General features: G+C 35.0%; 3 protein-coding genes and 1 pseudogene across 8 annotated transcripts; 1 reads left to right on the forward strand and 3 right to left on the reverse strand.

Annotated features, from left to right (window-relative positions):
• The first annotated feature begins 4,889 nt into the window (after positions 1-4,889).
• Positions 4,890-7,285, forward strand: LOC141690242 (uncharacterized). The gene is made up of 2 exons (XM_074494942.1): positions 4,890-5,326; positions 7,009-7,285. Exons 1-2 carry the CDS (start codon positions 5,016-5,018, stop codon positions 7,043-7,045), a joined length of 348 nt encoding a protein of 115 aa, XP_074351043.1. The 5' UTR covers positions 4,890-5,015; the 3' UTR covers positions 7,046-7,285.
• Positions 7,286-8,500: 1,215 nt separating this feature from the next.
• On the reverse strand, positions 8,501-13,448 carry LOC141690241 (uncharacterized). Of its 6 annotated transcripts, XM_074494938.1 has the most exons (13): positions 13,243-13,448; positions 12,337-12,442; positions 12,097-12,169; positions 11,592-11,895; positions 11,306-11,510; positions 10,878-10,968; positions 10,639-10,784; positions 10,439-10,540; positions 10,066-10,309; positions 9,858-9,962; positions 9,589-9,771; positions 9,293-9,494; positions 8,501-9,132 (listed from the first exon to the last, which is right to left on the reverse strand). In XM_074494938.1, the coding sequence occupies exons 4-13, from the start codon at positions 11,809-11,811 to the stop codon at positions 8,624-8,626; spliced, it is 2,007 nt and encodes a 668-aa protein (XP_074351039.1). In that variant the 5' UTR covers positions 11,812-11,895; positions 12,097-12,169; positions 12,337-12,442; positions 13,243-13,448; the 3' UTR covers positions 8,501-8,623. The 6 variants fall into 6 exon arrangements, with proteins under 6 accessions (XP_074351039.1, XP_074351040.1, XP_074351038.1 ...); XM_074494939.1 differs by lacking the exons at positions 12,097-12,169; positions 12,337-12,442 and adding an exon at positions 12,963-13,045; XM_074494937.1 differs by lacking the exon at positions 12,097-12,169 and having other exon boundaries at positions 13,243-13,447.
• A 958-nt stretch (positions 13,449-14,406) lies between these two features.
• LOC141692618 (uncharacterized) lies at positions 14,407-17,748 on the reverse strand. The gene is made up of 9 exons (XM_074497507.1): positions 17,267-17,748; positions 16,974-17,178; positions 16,551-16,641; positions 16,318-16,463; positions 15,957-16,200; positions 15,768-15,872; positions 15,462-15,644; positions 15,166-15,367; positions 14,407-15,053 (listed from the first exon to the last, which is right to left on the reverse strand). Exons 1-9 carry the CDS (start codon positions 17,526-17,528, stop codon positions 14,584-14,586), a joined length of 1,908 nt encoding a protein of 635 aa, XP_074353608.1. The 5' UTR covers positions 17,529-17,748; the 3' UTR covers positions 14,407-14,583.
• Positions 17,749-18,203: 455 nt separating this feature from the next.
• Positions 18,204-21,090, reverse strand: LOC141689298 (uncharacterized; annotated as a pseudogene).
• Between the last annotated feature and the right edge of the window lie 1,233 nt (positions 21,091-22,323).

Raw genomic sequence — 22,323 nt, forward strand, 5'->3', positions numbered from 1 at the left:
GATTTCAAATCAATTGACATTAATAGTATTTTAAAAACTTTAAATTTTATTAAAAAACATTGTTAAAAATTATATTAGATTATTTTCAAAATATGGTCAACCATTATAACGAGCCCTATTGGAGCACAATATATTAAACGTTCAGCAAATTTTAGCCAACCATTATTTTATATTATTATAGCCAACCATTATAGTTAACCCCATTGGAGATACTCGAAGACCAAAAATAATTAAAATTTGTCGTGTAAGAGCATCTCCAACTCACATGACTTGTTAGCTATATTGTCCAACCGGCAGAAAAAATATAGCAATCCACTAGAAAATTGTCACTCCAACCGTCAACTCATGTTAGCAATAATTATAGCTATCCTGTTTTTGGTCTTCCAAATTTGTTGAATCATGGATAGAATATAGATATCCTCTAAAATAAATCCAACTCATCATTCATTCTTTCTCTTCCTCTTTCCTTTTCTATCCCTGTACAAATATATGCTTTCATCTCCCATTTTATTTTCATAATAATAATAAAATATTATTTTTAAAGTATAGCTAACCATTATACTTATTCTTATTTGTTATACTTATTCTTTTGGAGCATTAATTATTATCATGGTTGTAAAAATCGGTAATCGGTACTAATCGGTTTAGGTACCAATTAGGGATTAATCGGCAAATCGGGGATTAATCGGAACAAAAATCGGATATATTTAAATATTTTAATAATATTTAATATATTTACCTTATTTATTATGAAATATATAATATAAAAATAATTTATAAATATTAATCGGATTTCAAAAAATAGATCGGCCAAATATTTTTTAAGAATTAATCAGGGATTTTTTTAAAAGTCGGGGATTTTTAGAATACTGATTATTATATGAGTCTGTTGAGGGTATTTTAGGAATTTTCATACCTTAGTAATTGTAATTTATCTTGCCGAGGAACTTTGTTAATATATGTGCAGCAACCTTAAACGACCAATAAATTAAAACAAAGGGAGTATTATTTTAGCTAAACAATTTAGGTATCTCTCTGGAAGATGCTCTACTAGGTAGTGGCTAGCTGCTCAATATAGAAGAAGGTTGTTAAGCATAGGTATAACTTTTTATTTATAAATCTAAAAGTAATTTATGAACTTTCCAAACAGCCAAGTAGTTTACATTTGTAAGACAAGGATTAGTCACCAACACAAACGGCCCATGATACAATTGCAAGTGTCATCGTAGCTAGGGCATAACAAAAAATCGAAATCAATAAAAATCGGACAAAATTGATTTGAATAATTAGATCCAAAATCAAAAGCGAAAATAAATAATGGAACCGATTTAATTGGCTCAGTTCCGGTTATACATGTCAACCGAACCGATAAAAACTAAACCGAACCGATTAATAATATTACTAAATAAGTATTACATTTTTTATATATAATTTATTTATATTTAATTTACAATTTCTAAAAAAAATTATAATTATATTGTTATATTGCAAAATCAGTATCTAATTTGTGATTTATTACTGATTGATTTAGCCATTTGATTTGTAATAATATAAACCTGTTAGTTCCATAGGTATGCAGATTGTTTTCTTATATATTCCCCAGACTGCTTGATGTTGTCTGGGTTGTATTTGTCCTTGCGTGGGGCAATGTGTGTAGTACTTCATGGCAAGTTGGCAACCAGTATTATATTATACGTATTACGTTATGCTAATTTGCTCCAGTTTCTCGGCTCCGGGACATTTTTAGAATATTTTAACTTAAAGTTTATTTTTATAACACAACTCAAACATTTTCAAAAATGTCACATAACGCCACTTCATTCGGGGTTTAGTAGTGGAGCCCCATAAGTAGTGGGCATCTGAGATTTTATTTTTGTATGGTTTTATTTGCTTGGAAAAGTGTATTATGGGGTAATATTTTTTCTCTTGACGATGCCTCGTATTTGTTCTTAACTCAGTTGCTGATAATGGATACTTAACGTGAAACACAAATTCCAGCACATAACAACAGCTACATAATAACACACAGTTGAAAAACCGTGTCTACCTCGATACACAATAATAAGACGATACATTTTAATTAGGCCTTCACATTGTTACTAAAATTGTACAATAAACATCAGATGATCACTTAAAAATCTGCAAGGTTAACAACATATTGATCCTCATCACTTCCTGCACTTTCCATAACTTCACCCTCTTTTTCATTTTCACTTTCTCCAGCTTCACGCCAAGCTTCATGACCTTCAACATACCATGCAATTTCACTATCTTCTCTTTCACTCAGGTTGCTTTCCATTTTGTCGTATTTTTTATACACTTCATCGATCTGACATATGCATTCATCCTCCGTGAGAGACCTATCATTGTAAGCCTTTAGAATTTATTCTTTATCATCTCTTATCTCGGCCAAAATATTTTGATTCACCTTCTTCTTCATCTTTCTCGCACTCTCAGCTTCTTTAATTTCCTTTCCGCGACTGATACATTCCGCGATACTGAGCTGGCGCCAAATAGACTTAGATGTGCTAGAAGATGCTTATTTTTTACCCTTATCCATTTTATGTTTTTCAATTTCAAGTAAGGATACATTTATATGGCATGCTAACAACTACGTGACAATTGTTTCGTACAGTACTTCATAATGAATTTATGATACACAGTCACACACTATTTGAGTAGTCAGATCACTCTGAAATTTATCATAATAATTCCGAAAGCTGAAAATAATATAGTACAATATAAAAATACAATATTTGAATACAGTGTATGCAAAATGATACAGTATCTTGCATTATGTATCATATTCTGAACCCCACTTCATATGTTTATTACTCATCATCGACGAGTAGCAATCAGAAACATAGTCGGGAGTTGTAGCGAAATGATGATACATTCTTGCGCTGTGATGGTCGCCATCTTCAGCGAACTCCCTACATTTTGTTTGTAGATCCATCCGGTTTAAACGCATTTCTTTTGCAATTTCATAAATTACATACCATTTATACTACATTTCAATGGATTCAGTACAATACACATCACTAAGAAACCTTCATCCAGTAGGTCAAATTCAGTGGAGGATCAAAGTTTCAAGTATCACGACAAAGGGATGACTATAACAATAACAACGTAGCGTATCGAGGTTTGCAGATGATACTTGTTGATGAATATGTAAAATGCTTTAATAACTTAATCTTGTCAATCACCAACTTCATTTATATGGTTCTCATAAATCCATTCATGGGTCCGTACAGCGCAACCGTATGCATGTATGGATACCGTTCGGGGCGGTAGGTCATTTTCATGGTCGAATTGTCGAAGGTGAAACTTATGGTATTTTCAATTTATTTATTTTTAAAAAAATAAAGTAATCAAAATACTACAAAAGTACTATTACATGAAAAAAAGTTTTCACAAAAAATAAATTTACAACTACGTATGCAAAACCTCGTGAAGTTGTGTCTTCACGGGAAAATTCCACACGCGACTCGCAAGGCACCCTTTTCGAAGCTGCGAAAGTCATATATATACTACTATTTAATTAAAATAAAAAAATTCGTACTAAAAATAGGTTCACATCACTAATCAATAAAAAAAAAGTAAACCAAAATTTTTTTGGACAAGTATAATATTATAGCTCAAAACGTGACCTCCGGAGACTTTTTTAAGCTTCTTAACCTTCCGAAATAAGAGCCAAATACAAACGGAGGGGAGGAAAAAAAATATAATTTAACCCCCGAACGCCACTACCTCTGGGATTGAGACCCAAAAGTAGTGGCGTTCTGTGCCATTTATGAAAATGTTTGAACAACTATACCAAAAAGTGAATTGTTTGTTCAAATGGGTTAAAAATGTCCGGGAGTCCAGTTTCTCTGCACCGGTTTAGTTAGCCATTCTTATTTCATAGTATGCCACATGTTCCATCATAGTCCATATACTTCATGTAAACTTTGAGTTATTTGGGTTTCTGTTTTGTTTGTCATTTGTATATTATTTTTTATTTTTTATATTTGTCGGTTTTATAACCGAAATCGAGCAGATTATAATTGAACCGGATTTTTTAAAACCGAAATCGAATCCAAACCGGAGTTTGCGATTTTCGATTTTAAAAATCGAAGATATATGATTACGGTTAAACCGGAACCGAGCCGAACCTCGTTTGATAAATTCTGTTGGGCCGTTAGCCGGTAGTTTCTCTTCTCACCAATTGACACAGAAAATTGAACCGACTTTCTATTTGATGAAGTTAGGGAGAAAATGCTTGTTGAGCATATAAAGTGCCTGTTTGGGGCATCATATCTATGGCTTATATGGGCTAAAAGCCCAATTCAGTTTAGCTCGGGCTGTTTGGCAATTTATCAATCTAGCTTTCATTTCACCAACTTGTAGTCATCAGTAGAAAGTGAGAAACATGTACTTTCCCGTTTTCTAATGTGTCTTCGAAACGGATGCAAAGACAGTGGTGGATGCTTACAAGAGTGGTGAAGGTAATACATACTTTCACTCAATTATTTCAGGATGTATATCGTACTTTCACTCAATTATTTCAGGATGTATCGATATAGGGAAACTCTATGATGAGTTTCTAGTTGAGTTCGTTCATAGATCTGCGAATGGTGTGACTCATGCATTAGGGGCTTCTGTCTGCACTCCTCCAGACTTTGTTTCTGATGTACTCCCTCTGTCCCGTCCATTTCTTTACACTTTCCTTTTTGGTCCGTCCCACCAATTCTTTACACTTCCTAAAATAGAAATATTTATAATACTAAAAAAAGAAAATAATTTTATTATATTACAAGTGGATCGTGAGTGTCAGCGTGTTAGTAAAGTAATCAAATGTTTAACACCATTTTTAATCATATTAACAGAACCACACCCACCCACTTGTCCTTTCTCTCTCTGTCTTAATGTCCTGTAGGCTGTAGCCCTAAAACCCATTTTCATCCCCTGTATTCACTCCTCGACATCAATTAAACCACCATTAAACCACCGCAAATCGTGTTCTTCTTCTTAAAATGGAGTCCCAAATTTTTAATGATTCAGCCCCAAATACGTATGCTGATTCCGAAATTCCCCCATCCTTTCCTTCGCCGCTTCTTCCAAAAAATCTCACAAAATTAAATTGCGAGGATGATGCCGAGCTGTTTCAAATCAGTGAAGAGAAGCCAGATGATCTTACAGAGCAATTTCTGAACGAAATCGTTGAGGATACGCCCTTAAAGATTATTGAGCAATATGTGAAACATAAGAAGAGAGCTTTAAAACCCAAAAAACTGCAGTTCGAAGACCCAACTGGAATGTTGCAAATTTATCTTTCCCAAATTGTGTAAGATTTCTGATCTGTATATAATTTCCTTGTGTTTTGAGGAAAATAATTCTTTTTTTGATTTGCAATTTGTGTTTGATTTGTTGCACTTGAATGATTTGTTTAAAGTTTGTTAACCCTATATTGTGTCTGATATGTTTAAATTTGTTGAAAGATTTTATGATGACCAAAATGGGTGGGACTTACCATTTTGAGCTTTTCGTAAATTAATTACAAGAACATAGATAATATATCTGCTACTAGGACCATTTGTTTAAACCAGAAAACAACATAAATTATAGATTAGTGTCAAAACAACATAGATTAAACAGAAAAACACATGTGTCCAGTCAAAAAATTGAGGTTGTCCAGTCAATAGATTGATGTTTTTTGCAAGTATTAGGCAGTCCTGTCCTCCACATTGTTTCTTTTGTTTAAAACACCTTGCACCAGTTCTCCAGGAATGGTAAGCTGATTTGGTAGCTGTCCCAAATTTGAAAGTTTTTTCTTGCCTATATGAGGCAGTCTGTAGTTGTTATTCCCATCATTTTTCAATATCTCTGTCATGCAACTCATCAAGGACAGCCACACATAGTTTGTTGTTGTGTCAGTAACCACTTCATAGGCCCTAAACACTGCATCTACTAGTTGACATATAGTTTTTGGAGCTTTCTCATGCTGCAAACCTTGTATAATACGAAAAAACCCAAAATTATTAATGTTTAGGTCTTGACTATTAGGAGGTTGATTGGCCAAGGTTATAAAAAACCCATCTGATTGTGCGGCGTTAACAAAATCCTCATCATTAGCTTTAATATGTGGCCTTGCATTGTCTTGTTGAATGACAATATTTTTGTCAAAATCAGCGGGCCATTTATCTTTAATAGCTGGGATAATTTTGTTGATCAAACATTGTTTAATCACCACCTTGTTTATACTTTCGATAGGTTTAACTTCAATAACCCCTTTTGCTCTATTCTTACTTGACCTCAAAGCCGGTTCTTCAAAGGTAAAAGGAAATATACATATTTTTCCATCAAATATGCAAACCCCATCATTGTTATATCGAGGCCTAGCTATTGCACTCATGAACATAATTTTAGTTATAAATCTCTTTGACTTGCATGTGCGATGTGGTTCGGGTTTGTTAGGTAGGAGGTAATATTTTTGACTTTGCTTTGTCATATAGAACCACTTCTCGTCTATGTGAACTTCATTATACATGTTTACATATGTGGGATTTGTGTAGAGGCTTGAATTTTCAATATGGTTTAACACAAAATTAACTCTAGCTTCCATATTCAAAGGAGTTAAAAAAGGTTTCAATGCATTAGAATGTGATCTAATCTTACCTTTCTGAACTAGCCTATGGACAGTATATTTGCTTGCATTTAAGTGACATGCCAATGTCCTAATATTTGTTCTAAGATGGAGAGGAATATGCCGTACATTTTCTAAATCCAAAGCATACCTTTTGTTACCACCCCTGTACTTTCTGTCAACATTAGGAACCAAACCTTCCTTGATTGCTTTGTGCACAACTATCCAGATTTTAGATATTGTCACTCTGCTAACACCATAATGCACTCCAAGTTGTTTGATGACTCCCCTTTTGAGTTTGCTGTTGTTGAAACTTAGTGAGAGATCATGTGCAAACTGCTTTTTTTTTTCTGCAACTTTTAACCTTCTTTTGTTTTTTGCAGGTACAACATGGGAGGCAAGAGTAAATGTGGTCCCTGATTGTGTACAATATGCCATTTTCCTACTAACCTAAAGATGACAAAATCAGTGATGTTCTGGAGCTTTACCGGAGTGGGTGCTGGAGCTTTACTGTGATTTTAAAGTGTGCATAGTGACTAGTCTACTTTTGTATAAAGTGAATGTTAACTGGTGTATAATGGAGCCAATATGTAATTTGTGAACTTGTATTAAGGCGGATAACTTAGGCGGGGTATTATATTAACTTTCCCCCCATTTGCTAATGTCTGTACTCACCTTTTTAATCAGCTGACTTCATCCATTTATATCCATTGTTTAATAGGTTTAATGGTCTCCGTGCCCAACCCATTTGTCTCCGTGCCCAACCCATTTGATAACAAATGGGTGGGACGGAGGGATTATTACTTATGAATTTAAATGAATAAAAAGCAAGTACGTTTTATTAAAAAAAAAAGTTCTCACTTATTTTTTAACCTCCTTCTCCCCATTTAATATTTTAACTTCAGTTCCTATTTATATAACAAGTAAATTACGTTAATTTATTCCAATTTTATTATATTTTTCTTAGTAGTCAGCGACTGTGAAGTTGTCAGTGTTCTTTTTTTTCCTTTTACTAATATAAGTTTTTGTGTTTTGTTGAAATGTTAGAATATATTTTTTAGCTTTTAGTATTTTAGAATATTTGTGCTTAACAATTAATCTTTTTTTAATTAAAGTCCATGTATTAAAGTCATTGTAATAAGTATTATTTTTAGTTTTTTATAATTTACCAAACACATCCCTAATTTATAGAAAAAAATATCTAAGCACCAAAAAAACCAACAAATAATAATTTATATATCACTCATATAACACTTTTAATTTGAAGTTATAAATTGCATTTTTTAATAAATTCCAAAGGAGTCATAACTAATAAAATGATAGAGCAAATAAGGCTTCTGGAACGGGAATAAACAGAAAATAAAAAGACGAAAATAAGAGCAAAATATGTATATTCCGAGAAGTGAATGTTAATAACAAAATTATTTTATAAAATTATTAATTGTATTAATCGAACTTAATATGCGAAATAAGGTTAATTTTGAAAATAAAAACAAAAGATATGTGGATTTTTAATTCATGTATTAAATTTGATATTAAATCTTGTTTTTTTTTAAAAAATATCATTATGATTTACCATACACTTCAAAAACTTATAATAAACTTATACATAAACACTTTTCAATACACTTCAACAACTTATAATAAACTTATACATAAACACTTTTCAATACACTTCAACAACTTATAATAAACTTATACATAAACACTTTTCAACTTTCACAAGAACTGGCCCAAAAATCCATTTTAGAGCTCTCACACACAAATATCATCATTTCTTTATAAACCTTCCTAGTACGGATAACAATCTGGTACAATGATATCTCCCTCGTTTCCGGTAAGCCGATGCTTTTGAATATATAAAGAACAAAAAAGTCATTTGAAAATAGTTTTATATGAAATGAGGTGGAAAAAATTATGCCCACACTTATTACAAAATAAAAATAAAAATAAATAGTTAACTCATTACACTGTTACATATCATTTCTTTCTACTACTCTAACTTATCTGTTTGTGATAAGATATTGTCTGAATAGGTTTTGTTGTGAGGCCAAATCCAAATGGAAATAGTGGATTATAATTTTGATCTCCTGCATTCATTGGGAGTTGATCAACAGTCTTAAACCAAGTATGTGGAAGCTTGCCTGTGAATTCATAGTCACCAAACAAAACATCTGCAATGCCTTGTCCTTCTGATCCAGGAAGCCAAGCAGCCACGAGGGCATCAATTGTAGACATATAAGGCTCAACAACTACAGGACGGCCAGTAATCAGGACAACAACGCATTTTATATTGCCGCAAACATTAGTTATAATGCTTGGACCAGGATCCGGAATTGTTAAATTTAAGCTATCTCCATCTGACTCTGCATAAGGGTGCTCCCCCACTACTACTATGGCATAAGAGAATCTGTTGAACTTGAAAAAGCTAGCATCAGGGTTTTCTTGAAACACAACTTCTGTCTCCACATCAACTGCTCTTTTGATAGCGGTCAGAATCGATGTACCTGTACAATGTACATTAATAAACATGAAAGGGAAGAAATAGGAAAGTTTTTTAGCTCTTCATGAAATGAACTACAACAAAGACTACAATTATTTCTGCGTGCAAGTTATGCATAATGGCCAGAAGTAGGCAAGGGGGATGGAAGATATTAGGAATCATACCAGCTGTGATATTGCCGCTGACACCCTGCCATTCTACTGTCCACCCACCACACTGGTATCCAATATTGTCAGCATGAGTTCCAGTAACGAGTATTTTTGATGTCTTTTTGGGAAGTGGTAGCAAAGTCTGCTTTTCTGAATTTCCGTTCTTCAACAGCACAAGAGATTTTCTTACAGCCTCTCTTGCTAATTCTCTATGCTCCTATTTAATTAACAGTATAAATGATAAATTATATTTTAAATCTAGCAGAAAAATTGTCTCCGAGTGACTATCAAGATGGAAAAAAAAGACTAACCTTACATCCCAGGTATTTACCCATGCTATAGTCAGCCAATGGGTTCTCAAAAAGACCCATTACAAACTTCACCCGTAAAATTCTCTCCACTGCATCATTAATCCTTGTCATGGGTATGAAGTTGTTTTTAACCAGGAATGATAGACCGTCAATGAATTCCGTGTAGTTAAATGGTACCATCACCTACAATGGACACACAAATTATGCCGGAGACTCAGCAACAGATTACCATAACTGGGGTTATCATAAAGTTATGAATCTAAACTGACCATGTCAACGCCAGCATTGATTGAAGCCTCGATGGAATAAGTGTAATTTGCATGAGGTGGAGATGTCATCTTGTCGAGACCTTTTTCATCTGTAATGATGAATCCCTGGGATAGTGCAATAACCAAAGTTCAGAACTATCTTAGAACCATGCAATAAGTTACCCAAAGAAAAAGACTAATTAATTCTTACAGAAACAAATGTATTTACCCTGAAGTTCAAAGTATTTTTCAAAAAATCAGTGAGAAGAGCACGATTAGCATGCATTTTTACGCCATTCCAACTTGAAAAGGATGCCATCACAGTTGCCACACCCTTACTAACAGAATCATTGTAGGCTGGCATATGGATGCTGAGCAACTCATCAAAGCTTACCGCAGTATTGCCTTCATTAATGCCGTTGACGGTTCCACCATCACCCACATAGTGTTTGGCACATGCTGCGACTTTATCTCTACGAAGATATAAATGGTCAATAAAGTTAAGATATGAAGGCAGTTCAGGTAGTAGATCAAAAGCTGCTTAATTGCGACTTGACAAGGATTATAAATTTGTGCTGTATCTTCAATTTTATGTGGCATACAATAGAGTTTCTTCTATATAATCACAATTAAAAGTTGCACTGACAACGCCAACACGCAAGCTGTCATGTTTTGAAGGCAAACTATGTCGTCCGCTGTGCTGACTGTGTGCATGTTATAGAAACAAAATTTTAAGAAAGCAACGATGGTGAAACATCCAAAAAAGTACCAGGGGAAGACCAATAAAAGAACTAGATCTTACTTTCCAGATACGAAGGGATACCCCTTTTGAGAATCAGCAGTGATGTCTCCCTGTAGTCCTGGTATGGCCTCAGTCATCGCTCGAACTATTCTGGGATCTTCACTAAAACTCTCATAACAGCGACCCCACCTTGGATCTCTACAAACCTGCAATACAATTAGCACTTGTAAAGAGAAAATTTTTAACAAGCAGAAGCTTTCTAGTTCATAAAATTTATTTTCACACATAAAATTAGGTACCGCGATACAAGGTGCAAAAGCATAAGGTATTCCTGTTGCTCTGACTTCAAGAGCAGTAGCTGCTGCGATGTTTCTCACTAGTTCAGGCTCCCTGCTCAAAGAACATTACATATCAGACCACATCTCAAACTAAAAAAGAGATCGTTTAAACAACTTATTTGGTACTATTTTCTCTAATTCCTTTCTTGTAGCAGGACTAGACTTAAGAACTGAAAAACATGAGAAAGAGGTAAATGAGAAGAAATGGCTTGTAGAACATATCTTGAAGAACATATAACGCACACAAAATTCTAGTGCTAAACAGTGCACCAGGCAATATCCTTTTTAACTAATCTTTCGTGAGAAAACTTGGTCATACCAAAGGGAAGGCTGTCACTTCTAATGTGTTCGTTATCCTAAGTGTCACAGGTTTGCGAATATTCACTTGCCTGGTTGCTCCCAAACCAATGTTGTGTGGGAATATTGTTGCAGCATAAGCATTATTATGGCCGTGAACAGCATCGATTCCGTAGATCATAGGTATCCCGAGGCGCGTTGATAGTGCACCCATTTGAATTTTATTGACCATGTCTACCCAGTCTTTAGGAGATGCCTGTTTGTTTGGAACACTCCCACCATCACTCAACACACTTCCTGCAAAGACCATAAGAACATACTTGTATCATGCAAGTCATAAAAAAAGGCATATTAGAGAATGTTTGCTAAGATGTTTACCAATAAAGTATTTCTTCACAACCTCAACGGATGCCACAGTTCTTTCAATCTGAGTCATTTGTCCTATCTTTTCCTCCAAGGTCATCTTTTTTATTAAGTCCTTGATTCGTATTTCTATTGGTTGGCTTGGATCTTTATATTTTACGTACTCTGATTGGGCCATGACAGACCAAACACAAACAACAAGAGTCCCAATAAGATTTACCCAAACCCGGTCCATTTTCTTTTGCTCAATGTGCCTCAAAGAGGGATATTTGTTCACCAGAAATTCCAGTCAAACCTTATTGGCAATTTTTAGCTGGTACTGCAGCCAACATATAACAATACATTATTTATTAGAAAGAACCCTTAGGAAAAATACTCGAATATATAAAAGAAACATATTTTATTCAGCAAAGGGTATTAGCAATCAAGTACATGGACAGCTATACATATATAATGATGGAGCAAAAGGTAATAGGACATTATTCAGAGATTAAGCAATAGTTATAAATAAATGGAATACCTTAGCTTCTTGATTTGTTTCTTAGAGAATATAGTTCAATATAAGTAGAAGGCACAATTTATAATGCAGAATCCTGATAAAACAACGAAAGAAGCGAGAACATATGAAAGTTACAACCAAGAGGATAAACATGAGAGAGAATATAGTTAATCATATCAATTTCCTGGTCAAGTACTATGTGAATTTGGATTAGATCAAATGAGTAAGTTTAAATAGAGATTAAAATTAGAGTTTATCGACCTTTGGTTAATCTAGATTTGGTTCTTCCTCATCTCAAGCTATCATTTTCAGACTCTTGATAAGTCTTGATATCTTGCAATATCTACTTTGCTATCTTACTGAAATCCTGAAAGAAGGACGCATGTACAGATTATATCCAGAGAGGGACATTGCATATGGAAATTGCCTAATACTAAGAAGAGAAAAAAGAGCAACTGAATAATCCACAACCCCAAAATATCAATGAAATGTCATCAAATGAATCGAATGGTCATTTCATCTCCTCTATCCATAGATTATAAATTATTTCAGACACGGAGTCTTTTCCCAGAAACAAAATCCTTGTAAAGATGTAGACAGATTGTCATTCTATTTTCGACAAATCACCTCAAGGATGGAGGGCGACATGATCTCACCAACCAGACCTTAATGGCAATCTTCTACTATCATTACTCACAGTCTCGCACAAATAAAAAAATCCATATAGACTTGGCAACTTCAAATTTTGCTCTAACTGAAGGTAACAACACATTGCAAACCAATATGAACTACAATCTCAAGAATATCAAATATTATCACAATCCTAATATAAATCACACACACATTTACTTTTCTTTCTACAAGCCCAATTCCAAAAGGGCCCTTACCTCAGACTTCTACTTACATCCACTAGGCCACTATGTTAAAGATCAGTAGATCACAAAACAGCTTTCAAAAAAGGTATCTGATTCTGAATACATGAAGTTCATAAGAGTAAATAAAGAATCCATCAATTACAAGTATTTCAATTGAACTGATTGTTTTAACTTACTCTCAAGCAAATATAATTCAAGAAAAGTAGTGCATTGCAGGAGAAACTAATAAAAATGCATAGCAAAAAATGAGAATAAGCAATAAAGACACAAAATTCAAAGAATCGGAGCATACCCATCAGAGGAAATAAAGATGTTGTTAAGTACAGTGTTTGATCTTGATTAAGATGGAGTGAGTCATGTGTTTGATTTGACTGGTAAATAACAAGATAAAGTTTGACAATTTGGGTAGTTCATTGATGTACTTTTATTTAGAGCTGCCTGTCTGTCGCTATCACACGTACGAATTGTAGGGTTGGTTTGTGAGTGAGAGTCGAACTAAAAACCAGAAATGAAATGACGGATAATAAACTATTAACTAGTTGTGTGCTAGTCTGTAACTTATTTGTTAACGTCATTTGGGATGAAATACAAGGAGTTTTCTTTAGCATTTTAACAATGTTGCTGCGATTTTACTAGGGGTGCTAATTTGGACTGTTAAAACTTGGCAGGAGTTGTCAATTATTTGTTACACGTATTACTCTCTCCATCCAAAAAACGTTTTTCATTTGTGCTGTACACATTTACCAATGCACATTTTTCATTGTTAATATCTTTAATTTTGTATTAGTATTAAATATAAAATTTTTATTGTATTAAATTACTTATAAATACGAATCTAACAAAATCACTCGACTATGTTTGATCTTATAAATTAGATGTAAATTAGTAGTCAATCGCTTACTATGAATAATACGAAAAGTCAAAACGGGTAGATTATTTTGGGAGGAAGTACTAAGTTTTAATTATTTAAAAGAAAAAACAGAATTAAAATGTAATGTGTTAACAGTTAAGACCGGCTAACATCTCTTGTGCAATGATTCAGAATGAGTTGGCGTATCTAAATTTAATATTACTTGTTTATGTGTATCCAAATTAAGAAAGGGACGTCAGACGTGGCATGTTGAGTGTGTAGCTTTTATGTGGTGTTTTGTTTTTCTACGGATGAAAATACGCAGTTTTGAAAAAGGAACGCGTCAGATATTCTTGATATGGGATTACCTGTAGCTTTTGGGTTTGGGGGAGGAATTTGACATCTATTCTTTTAATCTTTTTTAAAATATATTATATAATTATCTCGGTTTCACACAGTTTTGCTTCGGCCTGTACCAGCATTTAGCAATTCACTTTTGTGAAAAAGTACGATTAATTTATATATTTTTTTAAAAAAATGCACTAATTTAAACGGAATAGTAAACTTAGCAGATGTTTTTTTTGCTAATTGATAACTTAGCACATCTTTTGCAACATGAAATACGAATATATGTAGCTTTCAACCATCTAGAGATACACATATTAAATTCCTACTCTTTCCATGAGAAAAAATTAACCAACAAAAATGATTTTAACTTGTAGTTGGCTTAAGAAAGGTGATTTAATATACAAATCTAAGGCAGGGTTGGTTTAGCAAGTATGGTTATGTTTTGAGCCCAAATCCAAGAGGAAATAAAGGGTCATAATGTGCATCTCCCACACTCATTGGAAGTTGATCAACTGTCTTGAACCAGGTAAACGAAAGCTTGCCTGTGAAACCATAATCACCAAACAAAGTATCTGCAATGCCTTGTCCTTCTGTTCCCGGAAGCCAAGCAGCTACCAGGGCGTCGATAGTAGCAAGATATGGTTGAATCACAACTGGACGGCCAGTGATAAGGACCACAACACATTTTATATTTTCACAAACATTTTTGATTATGCTTGGACCAGGTTCTGGAATTGTCAAGTTTGGACTGTCTCCGTTAGTTTCTGCGTATGGGAGTTCTCCAACTACAACTATTGCATATGAGAATTGGTTGGACTTCAAAAATTCTATATCTGGATATTCTTGATATACAACTTCAGTCTCTGCATCAACTGTTTTCTTAATGGCGTCAAGAATTGAAGTGCCTGCAGCGCAAGAAATAAACCACCATATGGATACATTATTGAGATTCGTGACACTAATTAGTGATTTATCGTACATAAAAAAAATACAAAAGAGGAATGTGAGTGAATGTACCAACTGTGACATTGCCATCAAATCCCTGCCATTTGATAGTCCAACCGCCACACTGATAGCCAATATTGTCAGCATGCTTTCCTGCCACAAGTATTTTTGATGTCTTTTTAGGAAGCGGTAGCAATGCCTTGTCTGCAGATTTTCCATTCTTCAGCAATACAAGAGATTTTCGTACAGCTTCCCTAGCCAGTTCTCTGTGTTCCTGTTTCCAAGCACCAAGTTTCGTGAGAAGATGAGAGAGTCTTAGAATGCAGTGAAATACTAGATAAGCACTGCAACTGATAAGCGAGACTGACCTTACACCCAATGTATTTTGCCATGCTAAAATCAGCCAAAGGTTTATCAAATAGACCCACAGAAAATTTCACCCGTAGAATCCTTGTCACTGCATCATCAATACGGCTTATAGGTATAAATTTATTCTTTACGAGGAAGGTTAGACCATCAATGAACTCTGTATAGTTATATGGTACCATGACCTGCAATTTTACAATGACCACAACAGTTATTCTACAGTCTAAGAGTTTAAACTTTTAAAATTTTCTCTTTTAGAAAATAAATGGTTTTGGAATATAAAGAAAAAAAGAACTTCAGGAACATACCATGTCAATGCCAGCACTTATTGCAACCTCTATGGAATATGTGTAGTTTGCATGAAATGGATTAGTGATCCTATCTAGACCTTTGTAGTCTGAGATGACGAACCCCTGGAGTGGTTGACAAAATAATTATACTTAAAGATACTTAATAAATACACATAATAGGTACTCCACTGAGATAAATGATTTTACTTTGAAGCCGAGAGTGTTCTTGAGAAAGCCATCAATCAGATCACGGTTTGCATGCATCTTCACTCCATTCCAGCTTGTATAGGAGACCATGACAGTAGCCACACCCTTAGCAATGGAATCATAATAAGCTGGCATATGAATGTTAAGCAACCCATTTCTGCTTATTAAAGTGTTGTTCTCATCAAGTCCTTTGGTGGTTCCACCATCACCTACAAAGTGCTTTGCACATGCTGCAACTTTTTCCCTGCATAATAATGAATTCCATAGTTAAAACCTAGTGTCCAAGTTGAAGAAGATCAGTTCCCCGATAGGTTTGCAAGCAAGACTTGGTTGCCAGCCTATGCAACAGAGATGTGCTTACCTTCCTGACACGAAAGGAAACCCCTTTTGAGATTTTGGAGGGATGTCTCCCTGTAAACCTGGTATGAACTCAGTCATTGCTTGAACGAGCTTTGGATCCTCACTATAACTTTCATAACAGCGACCCCATCTTGGATCTCTGCAAACCTGTCCATATAACCATTTATAAGTAATTGAAATTTAAAACCTTGGGATCATAATATCATTATTTAAACTCTTCATTAAATCATTTACCGCGATACAAGGTGCAAAAGTATAAGGTATGCCAGTTGCTCTGATTTCAAGAGCAGTTGCAGCTCCAATCTTCTTGACAAGTAAGGGGTCTCTGCTCAATGGTTAAGAAACGATGCTCCATTAAACTAACTTGTCACACTAGAGGTATACAAGTGAAATAAATTTTCAGTCCTTAAGAATCAGCACATTTCCCTAATTCCCTTTAGGTTAAGAAAGGATGCTCCATTACTAATTTGTCATAATGTATGGAACATGCTCAAGTAGTTCAGGTTTTACTTTGCAGAAAAGAAACATTAGCCAAACAGAGGCATACAAGTGAAATGGATTTTCAGTCCTTAATAATCAGCACATTCCCTAATTCCCTCCAAGTTCATTTTTGTCTATATAACTGTGTATGACAATTATTGCATTGCAAAGACTTGCCTGGTAGCTCCAAGACCAACATTGTGCGGAAAGATTGTTGCACCATAAACACTATTGTGGCCATGAACTGCATCAATCCCATAAATCATTGGAATCCCAAGTCGGGTCGATAGCGAACCCTTTTGAATCTCATTGACCATGTTAACCCAAGCCTCAGGAGATGCCCTTGGACCTGGAACACTCCCTCCTTCACTAAACACACTCCCTGTCAAGACCACAAGTTGAGACATGTATAGTGAAAAATGAAAATACAATTACATTTCAAAACAAAGTATAAGAAGGCCCAAACTTACCAATAAAGTAGTTCTTCATGACATCAGATTCAGCCACTTTTCTTTCAATCTGTGTCATCTGGCCAATTTTCTCCTCTAGGGTCATATGGCTGAGCAGGTCACTAATTCTAACACTTATCGGTTGGTTAGGATCTTTGTACTTAATGTAATACGATTGCCAAATGACATACCAGCTACATATAACTAGAATCCAGATAACAAAAACCGAAGTCTTTGCCATTTTATGTCTCTTCAGATGGGAAAATGATATGATGTTACACATACTTGCAGTCCAAGATCAAGACCAGAGTACAGAGTGTGAAACAGCAAGTATAGTAGCTAACAAATTACAAATAAAATGATGTGTGAAATTGCAGAGTATGCAGATTAGAATTTAGAACAAAAAAAACTGGGAAAGTTAGGAACTTACAAGATGAGGAAGTCCACACTACAGAAAGACAGACTCTGTTTAGTTTTTTGTTTCCACATAACGAGGTAACATGGTGTCCAACAGATTTTGCGGAATTTATGACATGTATAAATAATCAAATATACATTACACACTTTTTCTTTTTCTTTGCCTCCCGAGTTTTGTAAAGAGAAAGAAGTAAATAACAAAGATGTAAAATACTTTTCATTTTTAAAATAAAAATTTAGAGTGAAAGTTGATTAAATTTGTATTGATTATCGCTTGGTTTTGCTTCTTTTAAAAATTAGATAGCATAATTATGAATAAAAGTAAAACTAATTTAATTAACCTTGACTTGTTTTTTTTTTTTTTTTTAAATTCGGGAATAAGGGTGAGAGAACAACGTTTTCATAGTACCTTTATTTTTCATCAGATAAAAAAATCTAGTACACTAAGAAACTACTAGTAATAAATTTAACCAATAGTAGATCTAATCTAAATGGAAAAAAGAAATACCAAATGCTTTTACACACAATTGATGGATCGTTACAAAAACGGAGAATTACATTTATTGATGCATACTTATGGTGTTTATTAAGAAAGATAACCGATAACGTATTACAAAAATACCACAGCTGGGGACGGCAGCAGCTGACCCGACCCGTCTTTATGACTTTACCAAACACTTGGAATAGTTCAAGCACTCACGACTCACGTCTTGACAAAATGTGAGGACCTGTTTGCTAGTATACATGCAACATTTTAACAGTTGCCATATATTAAAATGAACAATTTGTGGAATTTAGCCTATATAAAGAAAGCATGAAGTGCATACTTGTAGTGAACTTGTAATTAAAAGGAACTTGAGTACTTATTACTTGATGATCATTTCTTTCAGCAGTGTTGATAGTTTAATTATGTAGAGAGGCCAAATCCAAATGGGAATAGGGGGTCATAATGTGGATCTCCTACATTCATTGGGAGCTGATCAACAGTTTTAAACCAAGTGTGTGGAAGCTTGCCTGTGAAACCATAGTCCCCAAACAAAACATCTGCAATTCGCTGTCCTTCTGTTCCTGGAAGCCAAGCAGCTACCAGGGCGTCAATGGTTGCGATATATGGCTGAATCATAACAGGACGTCCTGTCATTAGTATGACAACACATTTTATCCACCTGCACACATTCTTTATAACGTTTGGACCGGGCTTGGGGATTGTTAGGTTTAAACTGTCTCCCATTGTCTCCGCATATGGGAACTCTCCAACTACGACAACTGCATACGAGAAATGCTTAGACTTCAAAAACTTCGTGTCAGGATTTTTATTATAGACAACTTTGGTATTTTTGTCAACTGTTGCTTCAATAACTTTGCGGACTGTATTTTTGAGGCATTTTTAGGAAGTGGCAGCAAAGGCTGATGTGCAGATTTACCATTCTTGAGAAGAACCAGGGATTTTCTTACAGCTTCCCTAGCAAGTTCTCTATGTTTCTGCTCAAAATAAATGAAGTTAATATGTAGCTGATGCAATTTTCTCACTATATGGTTTAGCCTGCCAAGTTCTCTACATTTTGTTCTGCATATAACAGTGCAAAAAATGGTGGAAGCTGCGGGTCTAATGTAAAAACCTACGAGAATGCTGACCTTACAACCTAGGTACTTGGCCATGCTAAGGTCAGCCAACAGATTCTCGAACAGACCCATCATAAACTTTACTCTTAAAATCCTTTTAACTGCATCGTTGATTCTGGTCATTGGAATATACTTTTTCTTTACCAGCACAGATAGACCATGGATAAATTCCTTGTATTTCATGGCCACCATGACCTGAAACATGTGTACAACAACCAGATCAATATTTTTTATGGTCTTACAATTTTAACAGCATGTTTACACTTTAAAATTTAAAATTTTCAACAGACCATATCAATGCCAGCATTGATTCCAGCCACAATAGAATATGTGTAATTGGCATGTGATGGCGTAGTTATCTGGTCTATACCAGCATAATCTGAAATGACAAATCCCTGCAAATATATGAGGATTGAGGCCCGAGGTAATTTCTGAGTTGAATACCTAGCTCATCAATTCAGTATATTAGATATACTGAAAACTTACTACTACTTCCTTTTTTTTTGAAAAAAAAGAGAAGAACAGGGCTGTACTTACTCGGAACTGTAAAGTGTTTTTAAGAAACTCTGTGATAAGATAGCGATTAGCATGCATCTTTACTCCATTCCAGCTAGAATATGATACCATGACAGTAGCCACACCCTTGATGATGGCATTGTAGTAAGCTGGCATATGGATGCTGAGCAATTTGTGTCTGCTAATGATAGTATTATTCCCGTTGATACCTTTGGTCGTCCCACCATCACCTACGTAGTGCTTGGCGCAGGCTGCAACTTTATCTCTACAGAAAAAATTGAGTACAACACCAGTTGAGATAAATTATCCAAGAAGACAATCAGTAATATATCAAAATCAAGTTTAAGCTACAATAGTTGGGTTCTCCTCAGTTTGGATTTAATCTCGAGTCCAGAAAACTGTCTCCTTAAAGCAGTTTCGCCCCGCACCATCCGTGTTTAGCGACCTGCTTCCCAGGATAAAACGAGATACTAGTATAATCGATAGATCGAATATACTCTCAGCGAACTTGAACTGAGCCCGAGAACTATCACCGGAATATTGGAAAAATTTAATACTAAAGAGACCGAGAATGAAAGAGATGACTCTTATTTCCTCGACTTAATAAAACTGGTGCCCTAAGACTCTATTTATAAAGAGAGGCTTGAAAGGACTTGTTTTTCTTTTCGATGTGGTACATGGTATTTATAAGAAAAACTAAGGAATAGGTTTGTGCTACTCTCGATGTGGTACAAAACCACTTTTCATATTAAAAGGTAAAACTTTGGAACATCAGTTCTCATTCACCTTTTACTCATTTTGAGCGTGTTAATATGCGTTGGAATCCCCTCGAAGAGAAGAATACGTTCCAATAAATACACACCACTAACACATAATGTGTCTCACTCATATAGAGTCTCAAAATGATTCACAACTTAGTCTAAAATACTAAGTTTGTCCAACAATCCCCCACAAATGAGATTGATGGTCCAGTAGCACGCACCACATAGACACCACATAGACAGACAGACGCGGAGCTTGACTTGGTGATAGTTCCGGCGGTCGGATATAGCATACGATAGGTAGAGAATGCTCCTTGAACCTTCGCTCGAATAAGTATATCGACTTTACTGGTAGACAGTATGACGCGATGTCCTTGAACTGTTCGACCGTTTGTGTAAACGATGACATACTCATCACTATATCTTTCCTGACTCATTCAGTTCTCATGATTATGTCCATTTTGGCCCTGGAACATCGTCCTGGTTCTGCAAGAGTTTCTAAAGAATTGTGCCTCGCAATTCTCCTTTGAAGCGGTCATACTTCTCTCTTACATAGGTGATCTTTATCTTATAGAGTAACCCGCGTTTACTTAACCGAATATTATGTATTCAAACTTGAAATCCCTGTATTCGTCAAAGATCATTAAAAGCATAAAGCTTAGCCTCGTACCTTACGGGTCTCACTGTTTCATCATCATAGAAATAGGCCAGGGGTTACCCCCACAGTGATTTGGTCATCATGATTTAGTTGTCCCATTGAACCAAGTTCTTGGGATCTCCAGTCAGCAAGGTTGGGTGTCCACCATGACGCCGTTAAGCAATAGGCAAGGCCCATTCCTCTCAATGATTTGACAACTATCTCTCGGTCTAACTAGATTCCCTTGACTTAAACAGATTCGCTTAGTTTAACCATCTGGTTAGTGGATCCAAACATTATCATTTAACTTTACATAGTCAATCATGATAATTCTCGTTGAGAATAGTTGTTTAATGGTATTATGTCCTCATCATAGATGTGAGACATACCATTTCATACACAATAATGTGATCTCCCAATTTGCATATTGATTACACGATATATGCATATTGAAGACACATTTTCCTTGTCATTTAGGAATATCCTTACAAAGTGGCTACTCGGCCTTTTAACTGCATTTATTTTATGCACCAGACTCGTATTCCATCATGAATCGAGCTAAGTTTAGGATTTCCATGACACGACTGCTAAGTGTGAAATGTATTCTCGAATGACTTTTAAGTTCTTAAAGTCAAATATCTAATTTACATACTATATTCACATAGTACAATTAGATATCTTTCGTATTGAAGTCCAAGCTCACGAGCACATATCATACACCTTAAATCTCATTGCAATCACTTCCAAGTGACCAATTTCCATTGTACTCGTGCATCTACCCAGTTTACCAACTGTGTAGCCTATGTCTAATTTTGTACAATTTTAAAAAGTACAACAGACTTGCAATCCTTCTTGAGAGATCCTTGTTCATCTACGCTTGGATATATATAAATCCATTCCAGCTATGACAACTTTAGCTTCGTTGACCTCTTCAAAATTCACATCACCAACATGTGACATGTATCATCTAAAACTTTTAAAGTCACGAAGATTGTAATCTTCAAATCAAAACTTTTCAATCTCATCAAGATTTTCAGAGATGATCCTCTTGTCATTACTTCTCGTAATGATCAGATCACTCACATGCAATCAATTATGACTTGCATATCATGTGTAAATAACAC

Source organism: Apium graveolens, chromosome 10, assembly GCF_009905375.1.
Source record: "Apium graveolens cultivar Ventura chromosome 10, ASM990537v1, whole genome shotgun sequence".
In the NCBI taxonomy this organism is placed as follows: domain Eukaryota; kingdom Viridiplantae; phylum Streptophyta; class Magnoliopsida; order Apiales; family Apiaceae; genus Apium; species Apium graveolens.